General features: G+C 34.5%; 1 protein-coding gene across 4 annotated transcripts in view; it reads left to right on the forward strand.

Annotated features, from left to right (window-relative positions):
- Positions 1 to 25,066, forward strand: part of TOM1L2 (target of myb1 like 2 membrane trafficking protein) — a 167,064-nt gene that overhangs the window by 30,242 nt on the left and 111,756 nt on the right. For all 4 annotated transcript variants that reach the window (XM_074281569.1, XM_074281570.1, XM_074281572.1 and 1 more), the window contains exon 2: positions 19,320 to 19,404. In XM_074281569.1, the coding sequence (XP_074137670.1) occupies positions 19,320 to 19,404 (85 nt within the window). The remainder of the gene's footprint in view (positions 1 to 19,319; positions 19,405 to 25,066) is intronic.

Consider the following 25,066-nt stretch of genomic DNA (forward strand, 5'->3'; position numbering starts at 1 on the left):
TTCTAGTGGCCGGCGAGAGTCCCTTGTAAATGAATTTACAGGCCCGAAAACTTAGATTGATAAAAAGAGGTTTATTGTAGGGTTTGGAAGTAAGGTTGAAAGATTGAAAGATTCCAGGACCAGAGGTGGTCGCTGGGCGGGAAGGATACCATGTTTGGGGAGGGGAAGGGCTCCTGCAAAGAGAGAGCTCCAGCTTGGCTCTTATATACCTAAAAGGGGGTTGTAGGCCGGGCCAAGTTCTTGGTGGGCTTTTCAGATAAGGAAGAAACTGTTTGTGGGGTGTTGGGCTACCTGAGCAGATCATTAGAATGGGGGCTGGGTACAAGCCCAAATGAGCTCAGATATGGATCTTTCCCCTTGGAATACAAAAGGGTGGTTTTGACCTGATCTTGTAAATCAAAGGTCAGTCCTAAAGGAAGTTGGAGATCAGAAATGGAATCTTAAAGGGGCTACGCACCTCATCCCCACTAATTCCAAATTTGATGCACATTCCTATCTTTTTTCAAAATTTTCAAAACACTAGTGCTTTTCTCTCTATGTAGAACCCAATAGAGCTTGAATGTAGACATTTGTATTAATATAATATAGCAAAGCTTTTAATGGTAATTTTCCATCATTTGGGTAAAAATTTATCCTACAAACACACAGGGATCATACTTAGAGACATCTAGCTAAGTGGCTTTTTGAAAAAGAGAACAGTATCAGTATCTCACAGTAAGGTTGACATTTCTGACAGTATTCTGGAGATTCTTTTAAGGGTCAATTTACAAACAACATCTGGGAAAAATTCCCTCCTGTTTTGGGTGTTTAATGAAAACCACAAATGAATGAAAAATTTGAAATATTTTAAGAAACTGCTGTTTCAGTGGTATGATGACAATTAGGCCTAAAAGTTGCTGTACAACTCCATACAAAGCACCACTTTGAGATATCTGTGTAATATTAATTTCTTTAAGAAAGTCATTTACTTGCAGCTGTGCTAGCTTGGGATAACTTATAAAAGAAATATTCAAAACAATTGTTCTTAGTGAACACATTTAATAATGGGCAGTATCTCATTGTAGAGGAGAGTTTGTCTTGAGTGAAGAACACCTGTGTACACATCCTTGTCTAACATTTTCAGGCTGTGACTCTAGCAAGTTACCTAATCTGTCAGTGCTCCAGGCAACTAAATTGTGATACTATTGTAAATTCTTATTGGAAGAGAGAGTTCCCTCATATGAGTCCTCACATCTAATAAATTATAGATTGGAACCATCTACCATATATTCTCCCACCCCACCCCCAAAAGCAAAGAAAGTAAGTTTAGTAAGATTCTCTATGTGTGACCCTCTGTATTTTTCTTATTCAATAGCAGTATTGAACTGTTTTCTGCTTGAAATTGTTCTCATTTGTGAAGTAGAAATGATGAGAAAAAAATGATCCTATAATTTAACTATAGGAGAAAATGGGAGATGGGGAGGTAAAAAGCATCTTGCTATGCTAGGGGCCTAGAAAGTTTTTCCAAAAGTTCCCATAATAGAGACTATTAGTAGTTGCTCACTAGAAGTTAGTTGAATACATCTGATGGAAGTGGATATCTTCAACATAAAGAAGATCCAACTCAATTCCAGCTGATCAATGATGAACAGAAACAACTACACCCAGAGAAGGAATACTGGGAATTGAATGTAAAATATTAGCACTACTGTCTATCTACCCAGGTTACTTATACCTTCGGAATCCAATACTTAACATACAACAAGAAAATTGGATTTACACACATATATTATATCTAGGTTATACTGTAACACATGTAAAATGTATGAGATTGCCGTCATCTAGGGGAGGGAGTAGAGGGAGGGAGGGGAAAATCTGGAAAAATGAATACAAGGGATAATGTTATAAAAAAAATTATTCATGCATATATACTGTCAAAAAATGTCTAATTATAAAATTAATTTAAAAAAAAGAAGAAGTTAGTTGAATACAGTTATCATCTTTGGACTTCTTTTATTTTATTATTTTACCAGAGTACTATGAAGAGTAGCTATGTAGTATATCCCTCTCAAGTGGACGGAGGAAAATGTAAGGTTTATTTTCTAAGTTGAAAATTATAATTAGACTTTTACATAAGAAATATTAATAACAAACTTAACACAAACCTTTAAAACAAAATGATATTGTATCTTAGAATGGGGGATAGGAGAGGGAAACTAGATCATAGAGCTGTCCAAAAAAAATGTGTTAATACCATTATCTGAGCTTGGGTCACAGACCTGCCAGAAATAATTTTTGTTTATTTAGCATTATTCTATATTCTGATGTTTCTAACTTAGAGAGATATCCAAACTGGCATAGGGCCTTCATGCTTTAGATTTATTTCTTTCCCTCAAGGCAATTTGAAGTCACAGGAATCTTAAACAAACATAAGATTGTAATATGTTTAAGTATAGGTTTGGATTAATGTTCCAGAATCATAGTTATAGCTCAATTCTTCCCTTGACCATTCCCCTCAAGGATTTGTCTGCTATATTCAGAATTCCCTCTGATCAATAACTCAATCCTTTCCAGATTACAGAACAGGGTAATTCTTTTGGGGTGAGTCAAAGGGTAATGACTTTAGAGGATCTGGAAGGTCAGATTAGAAATTAGGCTTGAATTAAATTTGTTTTCCCCCTTAATCCTTCTTCTAGATCTTTAACATGTCTTCCTAAAGCTGTGGAAAAATCTTGGAAGGATTTTAGGATGGAGAAAAATTGTTTCTAATAAATATTAATTTCTAAGAAAATATTATTGCTTAATATTTTCAGTTGAACTAAAAGAAGGAAAATAGGTTTCCACAATAGAAAACCAGTTTTGTTTTGCCCTAGCTATCTCAAGGGTTTGGTTAGAGGTTTTGAATAAGGAAGAATATTTCTACTCTAAAAAGATACAGATTTTCATAAGGCCCTCTAGGAAGAGAAGGAAAAGAGACACAGAGGACATTATGATAACATAAGAAACAGAAAATAACTATAAAACTTGTTTTTAAAATATAAAAATTAGAGATACAAGTATTGTTTTTCACTGACTTAATTTTTTATCGTCATAGCTAAACTTTTAAACTTAAAGAGTTTTAGTTTTTCCTGTGATTCTCCTCAAAAAGACCAATAAAAGTTGCACTAATCTATTTTTGACAAGGTCTTTGAGACAGCCTGTAGTTGAAAATGTCACACACACAAACATGCTAGCCAATTTCAACAACTGACATATTTGAAAACAACTGGTTGTGATATTTATATAGTGAATGGGAGACCAGGACCTCAGAACTGGGAATCATCCTGTCTCAGGCCTATACCCTGAGGATAACAGGTGTAGCATCTCTGACATTTTTTAGTGGCTTATTCACACTTAATCAGTGTGCCTAAACACAGTTTCTCCATATTCGTCATTGTAGAAAAACTTGATGATACTATTTTTCAAATAATTATTTTGACTCTGTTTTGCATACATTAGAACATCAAAACTGTCTGCTTCTTTTCTCCACAGTTTAAGGAAAAAAAGGCATGCTACAGTATTTTTAAATGTTTGCAAGTTACTGATTTTTTTTTCTACTCTTCAAGTAAACTTTGAGGGAATAGGAAGGATTCCTATTCCCTCAATGTATTCCATCTCATTTGCATGTTTCACTTGGCAGCCTTTGAAAAGTATTTTGCAAAGTGACCTATTTAAAATCTACTCCCTTCAAAGTCATATTGTTAATAAGTTATGCATTGCACAGGTCCATTGATGTCAGTATCTGCATTTACCAGTCTAATTTAGCTCTGAATATTTTTCCAATATGACTGAAATCATCTTCTAAGGTACATTGATGTGTTGCTGCTGCTCCCATTAGATCATCTGTTCTGGTTGGCAAGAGCCCATTTTTTATCTATCTTGCACTGAACCCTTTTGTACCCCTCACCCTCTTCCCCAGCTTTCCACCTGTTGCTCTGGAAACAGGAATTAAATCAGCATTACCATTGTTTCTAGAAAGTGTGGATCAGACATTGTCTTATAACTTCATTCATTATTCCTCTGACTTCTTAGACCAAAGCATCTTTCCTGGCTACCATACCATACATGTGTTGTCTTTTCTATTAAAATGTAAGGTGGTTGTATCCCCAGCATATAGTATAGTGTCTGTTCCATTTCTAAGAACTTATTAAATGCTTTCTCTTTCATTTATTATACATCTATTTTGGTCCCTTTTTGTTTAAATGGAACTATAGAGATCTTTTCAATGTTATCTCTATTGTCTATTCTTACTGTTCATATGATTTCCAATATGTAGCCAGTTCTTGAATGTTTGAGTTGCCAGAAGGGGGTAATGTCACAGATGATTCAGAAATCAGATAGAACATAATTTTTCACATATATTTCCATATATCCCTCTCTCGTCAAGGTTCTAACCTATGCCCAACAGCGAGAAGTCAACTGGAAGGGAAGAGGTAGAGTGCTTTGAATAATCTATAGATGACTAGATAGTTTGATCATTATAAATATATTTTTTCAAATTGAATGGCATTTGTGTTAGGATCTTTTCTAAACATTAAAAAAAATTGCCTACCTTAAAAAACATTTTTCTTGTGTTTTGCCCAGCTTTCTACTTTGCTGTTTCTAATGCAAGAATGAATACTAAAGTTCAGGAATCAAAACTTTGGTGAAATCTCAAACTTCCCATTGTTATATTCAAGTTTTTCCCACTGTAGAGATACTTATACTACTGCAATCAGTCGAGCCCCTAAGGAATGAGAAAATGGTAAATATTCTAGGCTTGCTCCAAAGGCCTGCTTTTGACTTTTCCCCTTATGTGCCTCTGAATATTGCAAATGGCAAGGAGAACTTTTCTTTGGGCCCAATTCTGGGATACAGCTATCTGCAGTAATTGGTCAAAGTGCATTGTTTTTAATAAGCATGAATTATAGGGAACTTAAAAAAACCCAACAGATTATCTGAAGTTAAAGAAAAATATTGGTAAGCTGGAAAAAAAAATTTTTTCCCCCTTTTGACTTCCTTTCCATCCCTTAATTATTTTCCCATGTCATTTTGGGAATTACAGATTCATAATATTCTCAGTATTAGCACCACTAGTATCTAGGGAAGCAGGCTCCCTCACCTTTTACCCTGTAAGTCTATGGGTATACATCTTTTGTAATGTCTGCTTTGAGATTTTATTGAGAGACGATCCTTTTTGAATCTAGAAAGGCAAAATAGAAGTAATCATATCCTCAGCTTTCCTGTGGAACATTGGCATTAAAATTGTTTCCAACACTAAAATATCAAAGGGGATTTACCAGTTTACTTTATCTCCCCTGCAAGAAATAATGGAATGCTCTCAGGAAGAGTAGGGCAACATGCTGTCGTGCAACATAGTCAACAAGTAAGCAAGGTGAATAGAGAGCCCTAAAAGGAGCTTTGGGGAAGAGGGAATTTGCAAGAAAGTAGACTCTTTGTGATGAAGGGAAACATTGCCGGTATTGAGTAGCACATACTGCTCACATCCTGAGTCTTCAAATGGTCATTAAGTGTATTTTCACTCTTTTAAAATGTGGTAATATATACCAATATAGAGTACCCAAATGGCCTTTTATTCTCAGTGTAGACTTACTATGCTTTAGTCAGCTCAGTTTGTTTAAGTTTTTAGTAAAACCACCTGAGATTACAATCTGTACCATCAGTTAATTTAATAATTAGTTCATTCTAAAAGCTAATTTCACCTGTGAATCTTCAATGCATCCTGAAATCACTCTCCTCTCTCTTATGTTATTGATCTCTCTCACACACATTCATATATACAATATTTCATTAAATATAGGGAATGGAGTAGATCTAATTTCTAGAATAATCCCCCAAATGCATTTAATATTATGGATCCCCCTCAAGGGAATTCCTGTTAGAAAAGAAATTGGATCAGCAACCCTAGGATTATATGCCTAACAAGCTCCTATTTTCTCTGTTGGTCAGCAGTCCTGAAGTACTCCTTTGTTTGAGCATCAGGAAGATGTGTTGCCCTAATTAGGCTTGGGTGTGGAATTGTCTCACACAGAGCTGCCCTTTAGAGCAGAGCTCTCAATTCGTGGGAAGTGGCTGGCAATTCTGACTGTTTCTCTGCATCTGAAGAAAGAATAAAAAGAAGATGAAAAAGTTGATCCATTTATTAATATGACTCGATCCCATTCAACATGACTTATTTGCCTATTTGTTATTGTGGAACACCCTCATTTATAAAATGAGGAGGTTGGATTAGATAGGTGTCCCAGTCTTTTTTTTTTTTTTTTTTTTTTGGTGAGAAGCTACTTTTTTTTACAAAGCCTTGGTTGAGAATACAGTACTAAAATCTGTGGGGCTGCTTCCAGGCGGTGGCATCTCCCAGGAGCTCCTACATGTCCAGAGACTATTTCCACTAAAGAAGTGGGTGTGGAAGGAAGTTCCTGAGTCACTGTATCAGGCTTTGCAGTCTCTTGGTACACAGACTGGCTGGAAATTTTATGATTAGAAAAAAAATTTTGAGTTGAAAGGAGCTTTAGAATTTGAATCATAGATTTAAAACTGGAAGGTACCTCAGAATTAGGTCATTTCATCTTACTCTCCTCATTTTTATCCTTGAAGAAATTAAGATCTCACAGATACCAAGTGGCAGAGTTGGGATTTGAGCCTCAGTCCTCAAAGTACAAATCCATTCCTCTTCCCACAAAACACTGAAGAGGCCTTCACAAGCAAAATGATTTCCCCAATTTGTCTTGCAGCAAGTCAGTAACAAAGCTAGAGCTAATATGGCTTTGTTGAGAATACTCTATTTGGACTCAAGAAACCTGCCTTTGAAACCTTACTTTGCTAGTTATTATGTATATGTTGGGGGGGGAGGGTAGGGAGTTTACTTTTTTTTGGAATTCAGTTTCCTCTGTAAGAGGATGAATTAGATTTCTAAGTTCCCTTTTGGTTCTAAGACTTAAGAAAATCTAGATCTTTCCAGTTCAAAGCCAGTGTTCTTTGTGCTATATTATGTTGTTATTCTTACTTAAAGACAAATGAACTATATCACCTCAAAATTTTATGATTCTCTGTGAGCTTTTTTTTTTCCTAGTATGATTTCACCTTAGTTTTTACAAATTACTTTAGTCATGTATGAGGGGGCTGCCATCTAGAACTAGAGCAAACGTGTAGTTTTTCCCATTACAATCTGGTGCTATAAAAGCTCTCCTAATCTACATTCTTTAAGCTGGAAAAGTACTATGAGAGTTATGGTAAAACTGGAGAGAGATGTAGAATTGACTGGTTTCCCTTGTCCTTCAGAATACCAGAGAGCATAGCTTTTACCAGAATACCGAAGTCAACTCTTTTCTTATTTAAAAAAAATTATTTGTTTATTTTTATTTAATATTTAATATAAATATAAATAATATTTTATTTAATTTAATTTTTTTGAAAACTTTTGAGTTGCAGATTCTCTCTCTTATCTCCATCCCTGGTCCCCATTAAGAAACCATATGTGAAGTTATGCAAAACATTTCCATAAAGCCATGTTATGAAAGAAAGCATAGATCTCCCACCCTAAAAAAAAGAAAAGAAAAACTTAAATAAAATAAAATTTAAAAAAAGAAAAGTATGCTTCAATCTGTATTCAGACACAAGTAGTTCCTCTGGATATAGATAGAATTTTTCATCATAAATCCCTTAATGTAGTAGTCATGGATCATTGTTCTGCTGAGAACTACGGCTAATCATCCCAAAACATTACTATTACTTTGAATACAGTACATTTCACTTTGCTTGAGTTCATGGAGGACTTTCCAGGTTTTTATCTAAGAGTATCCTGCTCATCATTTCTCATAGAATAATAATATTCCATCATAATCATATACCATAATTTATTCATTTCCTAATTGATAGGCATCCCTTAGATTTCCTCCTCCCCCAGAAGAGAGCTGCTATAAATATTTTTGTATATATTGGTTCTTTTCCTTTTTAAAAAATCTCTCATGGTATCAGTCCTGAAGTCAGGAGAACCTGAGTCACTTAACCTCAATTGCCCCCAACAAAATAAATAAATAAAGATAAAAATAAAAATCTCTCATGCCTAGTAGTGGTATTGTTAGGTCAAAGTATATGTACAAATTGTCCTTTGGGCAGTGACCATATCTTTTGATCATTTACCAATTGGGGTATAGCTCTTGTTTTTTATAAATTTGAATCAGTTCTCTCTGTGTTTGAGAAATTAGGTCTTATTAGAGAAAATTGCTTCAAAATTCTTCCTGCAATTACTACTGCAAACTTTTCCCCCCAATTTATTCTATTTCCTTGCCTTTCACCTGGTTTATCTTCCAAAGTGTTTTGTTCCCAATATGCATTTCTTTTATTACTCTTCCTCCTTCCTGTATTTCATTCCCCGCCTATTTTCGTGCAGGATAAGATAGATTTCTATACCCATATCAAACCTCTTTGAACCAATTCTGATGAGAATAAGTTTCACTTACTCACCTTCTCTGTAAGGGTCCTTTAAATGGGTGGCCACAGCGCAACAGGAGATTTGAGTGGCCCAGAAATAATCTCTGTGGATATAGGACTGCCCTGTGGGTGGGATCCTGTCCGTATTGAGATAGCTTCGTAAAGGATGACGGCTCTCTCACTGGTTGGCTTTGTGTGTGTGACCTCACAGATCCTTTATAAGCCCACTGCAGACAGCAAGTCGCTCTCTTTAACCTGGCTCCCTAGCCTGGGGTAGCTGAGCCAAGCTGATGGATATCCCAGAGAAGTAAGGAGTGTGGTAGTGAATACGTGGGTCTTCAGACCAGGTGTTCACTAGGGAGCTAACAAGCCAGGGAATTATGTGAGTAGGTATAATAAAGGCTTTTAAGATTACACGTGGCTGTTCTTGAGTGCGCTACCGGTTATTAAACTATAGATTCAAGAAATCGTGGCCAGAGACCTTTGAAAGCCTCAGAAGAGGCGAGCCGGGTAGAGTTGACACTGCAAAGGTCAGTGGTCAAAGGTACTCTGTTGGGCCTAGGACTGATTAGTAATTGTAACTTCCAGGAGGGCATGTTACACCTCTCCTCCTTTTATTCCCCTCTACTGCAAAAGCTTTTTCTTGCCCCTTTTAATAATAAATAATTTATAGTATTCCGTTTCTCTCTTTCCTTTTCTTCTATTACATTCCTCTCTTATCCCTGAATTTCTTTTTTTTTTTTTTTTTTAGATGCTATCCTTTCATATTCTCTGTCTATATATGCCCTCTATCTATATATTCTTCTTTTAGTTGCCATAATAATGGGAAAGTTCTAATGAGTGACAATTTAGGAATGCAAACAGATAAACCTTATTACGTACGTCCCTTATGATATCCCTTTTCTAATTACTTGTGCTTCCTTGTGCTTCTCCAGAGTCTTATATTGAAAGTCAAAATTTTCTATTCATCATTTTTTCATTATAAATACTTGAAAATCCTTTATTTTATTGTTTTTCCACCTTTTCCCTGAAGGATTATACTCAGTTTTGCTGGCTTGGTTATAATCCCATCTTCATTGCTCTCCAGAATAACTTATATCAAGCCCCCCTGTCCTTTTACTATAGAAGCTACTAAACCTTATGTTATCCTGAATGTGACTCCACTATATTTGAATTATTATTATTATTTTTTTTTGTGAGTGCTTGAAATATTTTCTCCTTGACCTTGGAATTCTAGAATTTGGCTATAATATTACCAGGAGTTTTCATTATGAAATCTCTTTCAGGAGGTGATTGTTGGATTCTTTCATTTTCTATGTTACCCTCTGGTTCTAGAATATCAGGACAATTTTCCTTAATAACTTTTTGAAAGATGATGTCCAGGCTCTTTTTTTTTTTTTTTCAACTTTAAGGTACATCAGTAATATTAAAATTATCTCTCCTGGATCTATTTTCCATGTCAGTTGTTTTTACAATGAGATAGTTCACAATTTTTCTATTTTTTTGTTTTTGTTTTGTTTTATGTATCTTGATTTCTCATAAAATCCTTAGCTTCTATTTTCACAATTCTGATTTCCTTACTAAGCTTTTGAACCTCCTTTCCCACTTGGCCAATTTTGGTTTTTAAGGCATTCTTCTCCTCATTAACTTTTTGTATTTTCTTTTGCACCACTCTCAGTTCTTTCCCTAATTTTTCATCTATTTATTTTATTTTATTCAAAATCTCTTTTGAACTCTTTCATAGCCAATTCTTATTTTTTTGGAGGCTTTGAATGTAGAATTTAATTTTGTTTTCTTCTGAGTGTGTTTTGACCTTCCTTGTCAAACATTTCTATGTCAGAACTTTTATGTTCTTTCTTTGATCAGAAACTTTGTCATCTGCTCATTTTCATTGCCTATTACTCAGCTTTTAACTCCTTGTTAAAGTAGGGCTATCTTTCCAGGGTGGAGGGTGCACTGTCCCAAATATCAATAGTTTTATGCAACCCTTTTCAGAGATCCTTTTAGGACCTGATCACAAACACTTTTCCTAAGTTGTCTTCAGCAGGAAAATGTTCTCTGTTTTTTTTTGGGTTGGCTGATGCTCCAAAATGCTCCAAAACGGTTTAGAGTCATTATTTAAAGGAATTTGGAGCAGTTTGGGGGAGAAGTTGGAAGAGTTTCTACCTTTATTTTGCCATCTTGGCTTTGTCTCTAAAAATAATCTTCAACTCTCTTTTTTCTTATTCTACTTCTCTCATACCCATCGAGAAGTCTGGAGAAGAGGATTCAGATGTCCTTGTTCTAATCATAATAGATGTCCAGCTTCCCTGAATCCATTCCATGAGCATCCAAACAGGAATCTTGGTTAATTCTTCTTGTTGCCTAAGGAATTCAAAATGCTTTTCAAACCATAACCTGTACAGCAGGAAGCATTATTGAACATCTTCTATGTTCAAGAGACCAAACTTTGTAAATCCTAAAGTGTGATGCGATTTCTTGTTGTTCAGTCATTTCCCCATCTTATTCAGCTTTTCATAACTCCTTTCTGGATTATCTTGGCAGAGATTCTGCAATGGTTTGCCATTTCCTTCTCCAACTCATTTTACAGACGAGGAAACTGAGGCAAACAGGGCTAAGTAATTGGCCCAAGATCACACAACTAATAACTGTCTCAAGCCAGATTTGAACTCAGAAAGATGAGTCTTCCTGATTCTAAGCCTGGTATTCTAACTACTGTACCACCTAAGCTGCCCGATGTGACCATAGGCAAGTCATTTAAAGTTCCTTAGTTTAATTTCCTGATCTATAAAATGTTGAGGTTGATCTAGATGGTGAGGTCCCATCTATATTTGGAGTTATTGTCCGATAAATGCCAGCTACTATTGGCAGTATTGCTATCTTCTGGTTTCATACATTGGTTTTTGAATATATTTCTCCTCACCTATCTAATGAGGCGTCTCTTATAACATAGAATGAAAAAGGAAGGAGAAACTTGTAGTTTCCTTACTTCTGCAAAGAAGGTAGGGAAGGAAGCGCATTTTCTCATCTTTTTTTTCGTGAAGAAGACCCTGACATCAGAAAAATGTCATTAATATTACACAAAGTTTAGTTTCATCATATCCTTTGTTCTTCATCACATCTTATGTTTTTCTGTATTCTTCCTATTCACCATTTCTTATGGTAAAGTATTATTACATATATCATAACTTCTCTAGCCATTCCTCAATTGATAGAATCTATTTATTTCTAGTTCTTTGGGACTACAACAATCTATTTTGCATATTTTGGTTTAGATGGGACTTTTCTATTTTTGACCTTATTGGAGTATATGCCTAGTGGTAGTGTTTCTGGGTCAAGGAGTGTGGCCATGTTAGTCACTTTCTTTGCAGAACATTACATTGTTTTGTAGAATAGTTGGATAAATCCACAGCTCCACCAACAGTATATTAGTGTGCTTATCTTTCTGCAGTGCTTCCAGCTGTTGACTATTTTCATCTTTGTTCATCTTTGCCAAATTTCTAGATGCGATAGGAAATCTCAGATTTTTTTTCATTTTTCTTATTAATTATTTAGAACAGTGTTTCATTTAGTTATTAATAGTTTGAAATTCTTATTTTTAGAATTGTTTGTTCACATCTTTTGATGGCATCCTGTGGCTCTTGGTCTTATGTAGTTATGTTTCTTTCCTGTGTATTCTGAATGTCATATCTTTAAAAAAATTTTAATAGTATTTTATTTTTCCAAATACATGCGAAGATAGTTTTCAGTATTCACCTTTGCAAAATCTTGTTTCTAGATTTTTCTCCCTTCCTACCCTTTCCCCTTCCCCAAGACAGCAAGCAATAAAATATAATTAAATCTAATTTAATTTAATATAATTCTTCTAAACATATTTCCAGATAAAATCAGATAAAAAGAATAGAAAGAAAACAATCAAAAAAAAAAAGTGAAAATACTGTTTTGATTCACATCCACTCTTCATAGTTCTTTCCGTGTATGCAGTTAACACTTTTCATCACAAGTCCATTGGAATTGCCTTGAATTACCTCATTTTTTTGTTTTTTTATACTAATAGTTTTTTTTCCAAATACAAGCAAAGATTGTTTTCAACATTTACCCTTGCAAAGTCTTGTGTTCCAAATTTTTCCTCCTCCCTTCTCCCTCCCCTAGACAGCAAGTAATCCAATATAGCTTAAACATGTGCAGTTCTTCTAAATATATTTCCACATTTATCATACTGCACAAGAAAAATCAGATTAAAAGGGGGAAAAATGAGAAAGAAAAAAACAAGCAAGCAAACAACAATAACAAAGGTGAAAATGCTATTTTGTGGTCCACATTCAGAACACATAGTTTTCTCTCTGGATGCATATGGCTCTCTCCATCACAAGTCTATTGAAATTACCCTGAATCATTGTTGAAAAGAGCTAAGTCCATCACAATTGATCATCACAAAATCTTCTTGCTGTGTTCAATGTTCTCTTGATTCTATTCACTTCACTTAGCATTAGTTCATGTAAATTTCTCCAGGCCTTTTTGAAATCATCCTGCTGGTCATTTTTTATAAAACAATAATATTCTATTATATTCATATACCATAACTTATTCAGCCATTCCTTAACTGATGGGCTGAATTAATATCATATCTTTATCAGAGATATTTGGTGCAAAGATTTTTTTTTCTTGGTTGATTCCTTTTGTGTTTACAGAAACTTTTAGAGTTCATTTAATCAATTATCTACTTTACCTTTTATTATTGCCTCTATCCTTTGATTAAAAAAATTTCTCCCTTGTCATAACTGTGAAACATACCTGATCTGGTTCTCTTCTAACTTTTTTTTTAAGGGTATATGACCTTTGATATTAAAATTGGGTCTCCAATTTGAATTGTGATGGTATATGGTTTAAGATGTTGACTGAGAAGAATAAATGTCTGCCGCCTCTTGTGGGGCAAGGAAAAGTTTAGACTGTCACTGCTTTGGGGGATCCAAACAGGAAACCCAGTAGCTAGATGTTGTGTGGGTTGGTGTTGGAGAAACTCAGTAGGAGCTCTAAATATTTAAGTTCCCCAGTGTTATTCATAATTTTTTTTTATTTTATGTGTAGTTTCTTATCTTCTGATCTTATGGATCAGATTCAGTTAATCTATATCTAGCTCATAATTCACTTTTTTGGAGTTTTTAAGTTGCTAATGGTTTCCCAGAGTACTGTTTGTCAACTTGTTTCTATTATTTTTTTAAAGTTTGTTTTATTGATCCCAATGTTTTTTATATCCCAAGCATTTGGAGGAAGGAAATGGGAGAAAAACCCTTCTTCCTAAATCAAACTTTCTTCTTGTGACAAAGAAAAACAATTTAACAAAAACAACCAATATAGTAAGTATTTCTGACTCAAGATGCTGAATTTTGTTTAAAAGTTTCACACTTCTGTATTACAAGGAAGGAGGCATGTTTCATAACTTGTTTTCTGGACCCTCATTGGGTTTTCACCTACACAGAGATTAACTTTCTTTTAGTAACTTTCTTCATTTCCATCATTAGAGTCACTGTCTCTTGATTCTACTTATTTCACTTTTTATCAGTTCATATATATTCATATATATATATGTATATATATATACATATATATCAATTTCATGTTTCTCTGAATTCCTTTCATTATTATTAGACTAGATGTTAGGAAGGATATAAAGAAGACTTTGCATTTGAAGAGAAATGACACAAATCTCCGAGACATTAATTAGAAATAAGACTTCCTTTTTTGCAATAATTTTTCTTTTTTGTGATTCTGAACTTGACAATCACTAATAAATATGAATCTCTCCCCCCCCCAAAAAAAAAGGCAGAAAAAGAGGATTGGTTATGGAATTTGTTATTTTCAGCTTGCTTTCTGCTCCTCCTATACACATACAGACATACAGTGGAGAAAGAGATTTATTTGGAAATCATTGTTCTTTCCTTGTATATTATGCATTCTCGAAGAGGCTCATGACATCAGGAAGGTATTGTCATGAATTGGAGTGAATTGGATTGGATTTAAGTGAGAGATCTAAAAAGAAGAGAAATTAGTAGAAAATGCAATTAAAACCAAAAGTTTGTAAGTAGTCTGCTTCTGAGTTGAGTGTTTTATGGTTATCTAAGATGATTAGTTCCAACATTCATGTGGTGACTTGATGAATAGGGGTTTGGCCATCACATCTGTTTCAAATTTAAGTTTGTTGGCTATAAATTTCCAGACAGTTATAATTCCAGACAGGCATAGTGATGCCCTGACTTTATATCACCAATTGATTCTTAGATATTTTGAACTGTATATTTATTGGCATCTCAGATTCAACATGTTCAAAACCTCACCACCAAACCTACTCTCTTCTCAGCTTTTCCATTAGTCAATCAATAAATACTTATTAATATTATTTGCAAGATACTCTGCTAAGTGCTGAAGACACAAAGAAAGGCAAAAAAAAATTTTTTTCTTATTTTCAAGGTCTCCCATTCAAAGCAACATGAAAACAGATATGTACAAACAAGATATCCACAGGATGAATTGTATATGATCAATAGAGAGCAGTCACTATAATTAAGGAAGACTGGGAAACTCTACTTGTAGATGAAGGATTTTATCTGAGATTTTAAGGAAGCTAGAAGAGCCAGGAGACACAACTGAAGATTACGAGTGTGCCCTGCATAGAGGAGAGCAGTGAAAATAACAAGTCTTGAGATGATGTTTCTTGTTAAATGAATAGCATAGAGGCCAATGTCACTGCATCACAGACTATGTGGAAGGTTATAACATATAAGATTAAAAAGATGTTAGTGTGGAGGAATATGAAGGATTTTTTATGAAGTGCACTATTAGAGGTATTATTATTATCCTTTTAGTCACCAAAGCTTGCAATCTAGATGTCATTATTTGATGCCTCAATATTTATCCCCTTTATTCTATTTATTGTCAAGTCTTGCTTTTTTTTCTTTATAGCATCTCTATTATATGTCATTTTCTCTTTACTCACATGTCCTATCTTAACTCATCTTTTCTTTGGCGTCTTTGCCTTAAATCATTCTCCATTCCAATCCATCTTCCTCACAGTTGACAAAGTGATTTTCCTAAAATAGAGATATGACCATCTTTCCCATCACATTCAAATGGTCTTGGTTCCCTATTATCTCCTGGTGAGGAAATCCATCTACCAAAGCATGTGAACAGCTGTTCTGCAATGTAATCTTGTAGAGTTACATGAAAGTGATAAGGGATCCAGGGTTACATGGCTGGTAAAATTAGAGGAAAGACTTAATCCCATTTTTGTACTAAAAAGCTATTTTTCTGTCCACCAATATTAACTGTTTGGATCTGTGAGAATTAACTCTTCCTTTTCTTGACTAATAGAAATTAGCTACAGATATAGTACATAGAAATCTCAGGTATACTTTGTATATTATATGAGAGTCTTCATTTTCAGTTAGTCCACAGTGTCTTAACTAGCTATTTTTCTTCTTCCAAAATCTTTTACTGATTTCATTTTTCTGGACATTTATAGAAGCAATCCTGAATCCCAAGGTATTTAACCTCTGGGCCTCAGTTTCCTTATACTCAAAGGGAAAGAATTGAATTAAATAATCTTAAGCATTCCATATGATATTAGAAATGTATTATGTTGTAGCTGATTTGAGTGTTTTGAAAACTGCCTCTTGATGCTGAAGCAGAGAACGACTTGAAATCCCTTCCCTTTTTAGCTTCACACTGTTTACTACCATCATCTAAGAGAACAAAGAAAAGAAATTTTTAGGGAAGATCTTTTACTTTTATTTTTATTGAGAACTAGCTGATATGCAATAAATGCCATAAATGGAGCCTTTTAGGGAATACAGTTCTTCCATTGCATATGAATAGGGATCTCAGTTTCACTCTGCTCTGATTGGGAGACATGACAGTTCGTGGGTAAATATAAGAAAATATCTGCCAGTGGTGAGCAGTATGAGTTCTGCAAATAATCAACTGCTAATTTCTTCCCATTAACCTTGAGTTCTTAATACATAGGAAAGTAGCAACAGACCTCATCTCCTTTATTAATCTAATTTTATTTATTTTTCAGTAAAACAAGCTGTCTGTATTATCACTTATATAGTGTTTGTAGCAAGTTCATAAGAGAATTAAAACAAAATTTTTCTTTAAAATCTTAATAAGCACATGTTTTTTAAACCCTGAAAATAGAGATTCAAATATCCCCCAAGGATGCTGTAGTGGCTGTGACTTCCATTTTCAACTCGGTATCATTAGAAAAAAAGAAAGGATGAATATAAGGTTAATGAATTCTGCTACTAACTGAACTTGGAAATGAGGTTTCATTGATTTAATATTTCTTCTATTAACCCTCCCAAGATAATGTCCCTTGTGGTCCTCTTGGCATACAGATGTGCTTCCCTAACTCCATAAGACTCTATATTACATCTCCTTGGTATATGAAGGAAAGGACAAAATATCCCTTGCCACCTGCCAGTACTTCTTTTTTCCAAACTGGGAAGCCTTGTAGATAATGAAGAGAATTTCTCCCCTCCCAAATATATGAACAATTTATAACTATTGCTCTAGGAGATGTTCAGAAAGAAATAGCACTGGTATGAGGGCTTACTTCCTGAGCCTTTTTTCAGGGCTATCCATCTACCACAGCTTATCACCTATCACAGATTTCTCACATGTGGCTCCAAGAAGCTGAAACATGTGAAGTAGGCATACCCTGGTTAAACCATCTCAGCAGATGGGCTAAACCGGGTTGAGGATAACCAACAGGGCCTCAAATCATTGGTGAATTAGGAGGATGTCTGCTCCAAGTATGTGAAGACTTCCCTGGTACAATAAGTGGATGTGAACATTTTGTCTCAGTAGATCATGAAGGCAGCAATAGTAGATATTGTGGAATGCTTAGAGCTAGGTCAGACACTGAAGACACCAAGAACTACCGTTGCCATTCCTATTGATTTTTGTCTTGCCTCTGGACTTCAGTGACTCAGGAAAAGAGAATGATCTGGTTGAAAATTGTGCAACTTTGCCTCATTAAAATCCAATTTACACGGGAGTCAAAAGTTCTACTCCATAGCTTTGTTACTGACACTAGTAGTTAATGAATGGCAAAGCCCTTCTAAGAATGAATATAATTTCATTTAATTTTTTTTATTAGTTCAACAAATATTTATTAAGTTCCTGACACATTTAAGGTACTGTGATACAGATAAAAAATTTAATCCTTGTAGTCCAAACATCTAAAGAAGTAACATAGTCAAAAAAGAGCCCTGGATCCTAGAGTTCTAGAATCAGAAAATTTTAGTGTTGGAAGGAATCTTAGAGATCATCAATGCAAACTTCTGTCAGTTTCAGGAAAACTTTTTACAATACCCCTGACATACAGTCACTTGTCTTCTAGCACAATGCATCCAGAGAAGATTGCTGATTTCATTGTCTACCACTCATAGTCTAATTTTTAGAAAATTCTTCAATTGAGATAAATGAAGTCTTAAATCCCTATCATTTCTACCCATTGTTTTTAGTTTTATCATGTAGTACAGCAAAAGACAATTCTTTCTTCCATGTGACAGGTAGTCTTTTAAAATTTAAACATAGCTTTCATATTTCTCCTTGCCATTCTCTTCTCCAGGATGAACAATTCCTTATTCCCTCAACTGCTCCCTTTGTGGTATTATTTCCAGGCCCTGGATGCTGTCTTTTGGGATCATAAATCATATATTTTCCAATCCTGACTCTCACGAACTGTGTCACTTTGGACACAGTGCTTTAACTTCTCACTTGCCTCATTTTTTGGGGCTAGGTTTAAGGGCTCTTCTAGCTATAACATTGATTATTTCTCCTGCCCACACATCTATATACTTTGCCTTGTATTCTTCTTCAGATTTAAAGTATCTTCTAACTCTAATGTTGATTATTCCCCTTTCAAAAGGCACCAAATTACTAAGGCTAGGTTTTATAGTATGAAAGAGGGTAATATGTAATAACTTTAGAAAAAGTAGGCTGGAGTCAGCTTGTGAATGGCTTTAAAATGCCAGAGTTTGTATTCTGTGCTAGAAGGAATAGAAGACCCTTGCAGTTTCTTGAGCCATAGGAAAGTTACATGATTAGATAGACATGGCATCACTTTGTCATCAGTGTGAAGGATAGATTAGAGACCGATCATAATGTTACTAATTATGAAGCCATTGCAATAGCCCTACTGAGAAGTGGTGAGAGCCTAAGCTAGAAGGATAGCTTTATGAAGGAAAAAAGGATGGATGGATGGGGGGGGGGGGAGATGTTCTAGAAGCAAAATCTACAAAATTCTTTACCTAACTGGATATGAGAATTGAGAAAAAGTGAAAAGTCAAGAATGAAAGATAGATACTCTTGGCAGAAATTGAAAAGTCAGGAAGAGGAGAGAGTCTCAAGGAGAAAAGTAATACATTCTGTTTTGAATATGATGAGTTTGAGATACCTGTTGGGAAGTCCAAAAGGCAGGTGATAATATAGGAGCTCAGGAAAATACTAGAGATAGAGATCTGGGAGTCATCTGCTTAACAATAATAGTTGAATTCCTGAGAACAGATGAGACTTGAGGGAGAGAGAGGGTGTAGAAGGAGTTTCTATAATTTTTATAATTCCCTAACATATATTCCTACCATGTTTAACATATAGTGGACTACTTGCCATCTAGAGCAGGTGGGTAGGAGATGGGAAGTGGGAACTGGAATACAAGGTTTTGCAAGGGCTAATGTTACAGAATTATCTACATATATGTTTTGAAAAATAAAAAGCTTTAATAAAAAAAATTTATAATTCCTCACTTTTCCTGCCAGTGCTGCCTTATTCCAGGGGAATCTAAAGACTCTTTCTTTCTTCTTATACAGAAAAGGCTACAGATGGATCCCTACAGAGTGAGGACTGGACATTAAATATGGAGATCTGTGACATCATCAATGAGACAGAAGAAGGGTATGTAGAAGTATTCATAATCATTAGAAAACATCTATTAAGTGTTTCCCAGCTTGTTGCGTGTGCCATATTGGGAAGATCTAAATTTTCTTCCATCTCTTATATTTTCTGGGTACTGATTTTATGTTATTTATGTTTTTCCTCATCATATTATTAGCTTTATTGAAGGCAGGAACTGCTTCTGCTTTTTCTTTGTATCCCTAGCATTTAGCATAGTGGCTGATACATAGTAAGCCTTTAATAAATGTTTATTGCTTGATTAGTTAAGGTTTTTTTATTGTAGTATACAGGTATACCTCAGAGATATTGCAGAATAAAAGCAAATATTAGAGTAAAGTGAGTCACATTAATTCTTTTAGTTTCTCAGTGCATATAAAAGTTGTTTACACTATACTATAATCTATTAAGTGTGTAATAGTATTATGTCTAAAAATATCAGTGTTTCATTGCTTGAAACATACTAAATATCGTCTGGGCCTTCAATGATTTGTCCTTTTTTTTCCTGCTAATCAGCATCTAAGCCTTCAATGAGTTGTACTTTTTTTACTGCTGATATCTTACTTCCATGTTCACAATGGCTACTAACTGATCCAGGGTGAAGGTTGCTAAAGGCTGGTTTGGATATGGTAATTTCTTAAAATAAAACAACAATTAAATTTGCCACATTGATTGACTCTTCCTTTCACTTGAATTTTTAGAGGGATTTGTAGGGTTATTAGTTAGCTTAATTTCAGTAGTTGTATCTCAAGAAATAAGGCAACCTGAAGAGAGTAAGAAAGGTGGGAATGAGAACAGTGTCAGTGGAGCAATGAGAACTCACACAACATATATTGATTAAGTTCACTGTCTTATACGTGTGCAGTTTGTGACTCCACCAAACAATGACAATAGTAACATCAAAGATCACTGGTCACAGATCACCATAACAGATATAATAATAATAATAATAAAAAGTTTGAAACATTAAGAGAATTGCCAAAATGCAATGCAAAGACACAATGTAAGCACATGCTGCTGGGAAAATGGTTCTGATAGATCTGGTCAACACAGGATTGCCAAAAATCTAGAATTTGTTTTTAAAATATAAATGTATACTCTTCATTATTTTTTTGTTATTGTTGTTCCTTCTTTACTCTTTTTCCTTGATATAATTTGTATTAGAATAATGATAACTTTTTGTAATAAAGCTACTTTAAAATTTTTTCACTGATACTTCTAGGTGTTTTGGGTTTTTTTTTTTTTCCAAAATAAATTTATATTTATTTTTTGTTGTAACAACTATTACATTTCCAAATGTGTTTTCTCTCCTCCTTCTAGAAAGATATCCTTTATAATAAAAAAATTTTTAAAGGGAAAATGTTTATTAAAAATAAATGTCATATAAAAAACCCCTGACAGTATCATGTAGTGCTCCATATCCAGAGACCTCTCACTTCTACAAACATGTTGGGGAGTGGATGCCTTCTCATATCTCTTCTTTGGGGCTGAGCTTGGTCATTATTATTAAATAGGATTCAATTTGGATTGTTTTATTGTTATTCTCTGCATTTACATTTTTGTTGATTATTTTCCTTGTATTCTTTACCTTTATATCAGTTACTGTGCCTTACTATGCTTCTCTGTTCCTGTTACTTTATTATTTCTTATAATGCTATAAATGCCATTGCATTTATGTATCACAGTTTGTTTAGGCATTCTTCAATTAGTAGCCATATACTTTAGCTCTAGTTCTTTATTAATATAAAATATTGCTATAAATATGAGACCTTTCTTTTTTTTTTCAATCTGAATCTCATTTCCTTATTTTTTTAATTTCTTTTTTATTAATTTTTATAATTATAACTTTTTTTTGACAGTACATAAGCATAGATAATTTTTTTTTTTACAACATTATCCTTTGTACTCCCTTCTGTTCCAAATTTTTCCCCTCCTTCCCTCCACCCTCTCCCCTAGATGGCAGGCATTCCCATACATATTAAATATCTTATAGTATATCCTAGATACAATATATATATGTGCAGAACCAAATTTTGTTGTTGTTGTTGCAAAGGAAGAATTGTATTTGGAAGGTAAAAATAATCTGGGAAGAAAAACAAAAAAACAAACAACAACAAAAAAATGCTCACAGTTTACACTCATTTCCCAGTGTTCCTTTTCTGGATGTATCTGATTCTGTCCATCATTGATCAATTGGAATTGGATTAGCTCTTTTCTATGTTGAAGATATCCACTTCCATCAGAATACATCCTCATACAGTATCATTGTTGAAGTGTATAGTGATCTTCTGGTTCTGCTCGTTTCACTTAGCATCAGTTGATGTAAGTCTCTCCAAGCCTCTCTGTATTCCTCCTGTTGGTCATTTCTTACAGAACAATAATATTCCATAACATTCATATACCATAATTTACCCAACCATTCTCCAATTGATGGACATCCATTCATTTTCCAGTTTCTAGCCACTACAAAAAGGGCTGACACAAACATTTTGACACACACAGGTCCCTTTCCCTTCTTTAGTATTTCCTTGGGATATAAGCCCATTAGTAGTACGGCTGGGTCAAAGGGTATGCACATTTTGATGACTTTTTGGGCATAATTCCAGATTGCTCGCCAGAATGGTTGGATTCTTTCACAACTCCACCAACAATGCATCAGTGTCCCAGTTTTCCCACAGCCCTTCCAACATTCATCGTTATTTGTTCCTGTCATCTTAGCCAATCTGACAGGTGTGTAGTGCAGAGATATCTTAATTTGCATTTTTCTGATCAATAGTGATTTGGAACACTCTTTCATATGAGTGGAAATAGTTTTAATTTCATCATCTGAAAATTGTCTGTTCATATCCTTTGACCATTTATCAATTGGAGAATGGCTTGATTTCTTATAAATTAAAGTCAATTCTCTGTATATTTTGGAGATGAGGCCTTTATTAGAACCTTTACCTATAAAAATGTTTTCCCAATTTGTTACTTCCCTTCTAATCTTGTTTGCATTAGTTTTGTTTGTGCAGAAACTTTTTAATTTGGTGTAATCAAAATTTTCTATTTTGTGATCAATAATGGTCTCTAGTTCTCCTTTGGACACAAATTCCTTCCTCCTCCACAAGTCTGAGAGGTAAACTATTCTATGTTCCTCTAATTTATTTATGATTTCATTATTTATGCCTAAATCTTGGACCCATTTTGATTTTATCTTAGTATGTGGTGTTAAATGTGGGTCCATGCCTAGTTTCTTCCATACTAATTTCCAGTTTTCCCAGTAGTTTTTGTCAAATGATGAATTCTTATCCCAGAAGTTGGGATCTTTGGGTTTGTCAAACACTAGATTGCTATTTTTATTCACTATCTTGCCCTGTGAACCTAACCTATTCCACTGATCAACTAGTCTATTTCTTAACCAATACCAAATGGTTTTAGTGACTGTTGCTTTATAATATAGTTCTAGATCAGGTACAGCTAGACCACCTTCATCTGACTTTTTTTCATTAATTCCCTTGAAATTCTTGACTTTTTGTTGTTCCATATGAATTCTGTTGTTATTTTTTCTAGGTCATTAAAATAGTTTCTTGGGAGTCTGATTGGTATAGCACTAAATAAATAGATTAGTTTGGGGAGTATTATCATCTTTATTATATTCGCTCGGCCTATCCAAGAGCACTGAATGTCTTTCCAATTATTTAAATCTGACTTTATTTTTGTGACAAGTGTTTTATAATTTTGCTCATATAATTCCTGACTTTCCTTTGGTAGATATATTCCCAAATATTTTATACTATCGACAGTTATTTTGAATGGAATTTCTCTTTGTATCTCTTGCTCTTGGATTGTGTTGGTGATGTATAAAAATGCTGAAGATTTATGTGTATTTATTTTGTATCCTGCAACTTTGCTAAAGTTCTGAATTATTTCTAATAGCTTTTTAGCAGAGTCTTTGGGGTTCTCTAAGTATACCATCATGTCATCTGCAAAGAGTGATAGTTTGATTTCCTCATTTCTTACTCTAATTCCTTGAATCTCTTTCTCGGCTCTTATTGCCGAGGCTAGCGTTTCTAGTACTATATTGAATAGTAATGGTGATAGTGGGCAACCTTGTTTCACTCCTGATCTTACAGAGAAAGGTTCCAGTTTATCGCCATTACATATGCTTACTGACAGTTTTAAATATATGCTCCTGATTATTTTAAGGAATAATCCATTTATTCCTATTCTCTCAAGTGTTTTTAGTAGGAATGGATGTTGTATTTTATCAAATGCTTTTTCTGCATCTATTGAGATGATCAGATGTTTTTTGTTAATTTGATTATTAATATGGTTAATTACACTAATAGTTTTCCTAATATTAAACCAGCCCTGCATTCCTGGTATAAATCCTACTTGATCATAGTGTATTATCCTGGGGATCATTTTCTGAAGAGACCTTTCTTTAGATAATGATCTTATGGGATATGACTAACAAGGGATCTCTGGGTTTAAAAAGTATAGTTATTTTAATCATTTTCTTTGCATACTTTCAAATTGCTTTCTAGTATATTTAGCTATTCCTCACTCACCAGCAGTGCATTAATGCACCTCTCTTTGCATAATGCAATACTGATTGTTCTCTTCATAAAGAACATTGCCAATTGGTTGGGTATAAGATGAAACTTCAGGATTATAGAAAAACCTGGTATTTATTTAATCATAAGTGCAGATAGAGTGGGGTTGGTTGTTTGATACCACCCCCTTCCAACCCCACCCTAAAATAGGAATCGAGATCAAATTGAGTCTACTAAATATGCCAGACACTGTACTAAGCATTGGGGATACAAAAAGAGACAAAGAGCAATTCCTTTCTTCAAGTAGCTTATATGCTAATGGGAAAGATAACATGCAAACATACAGAAAACAAGCTATATAAAGAATAAATAAAAAATAATAGCAAAAGGGAAGCAGTGATATTAAGATGGGTTGGTTCTTATAAAAGGTAATATTTTGGTTTAGAACTTAAAGGAAGTTAGTTCAGTAGTCATAGCTAAGGAAGAAAAGTGTTCCAGGCATGAAGGAGGCCTCAGGATGAAAAATGGAATGTCTTGTTTGTAAAACAGAGAGGAGTCCAATGTCACTGAATTGAAGAACATGTGTTGAGGAGTAAGACATAAGAGGCCTGGAAAGATAGGATGGGTCTCAGTTCAAGGACTTTGAATGCCAAACAAAGCATTTTGTTTTTAATTCTGGAGGCAGTAGGAACCCACTGGTGTTTATTGAATGGGAAGGTGACTTGGTCAGATGTGTGTTTTAAGAGACACTTTGGTGGTTGAATGGAAGATGGATTGAGTGTGGTGAGAGATGAAGGAGACCTACCCACCAGCAGATTATTGTAATAATTCAGGTTTGAAGTGATGATGGTGGTAGTGTCAGAGGAGAGGAGAAGGTGCATTTGAGAAATGTTGCAAAAATCTATAGGTCTTAGCAATAGATTGGATATGGGATGGGCAGTGAGCATTCTTGAAGAGATCCATGACATCAGGGAGGTGACGCCATGACATGAAAGTGATTTGGATTTAAGTGAGGGAGAGCTGTGCAAGGTCACTTGACTTACTTTCTGCTCTAGAGTCATTGGGACAAGATTTAGACCAGGATGATTGGAGATGACCCTGGATATAGGGGGAGACCTTGGCCTTTT

Source organism: Sminthopsis crassicaudata, chromosome 1 (assembly GCF_048593235.1).
Source record: "Sminthopsis crassicaudata isolate SCR6 chromosome 1, ASM4859323v1, whole genome shotgun sequence".
NCBI classification, from domain to species: Eukaryota; Metazoa; Chordata; class Mammalia; order Dasyuromorphia; family Dasyuridae; genus Sminthopsis; species Sminthopsis crassicaudata.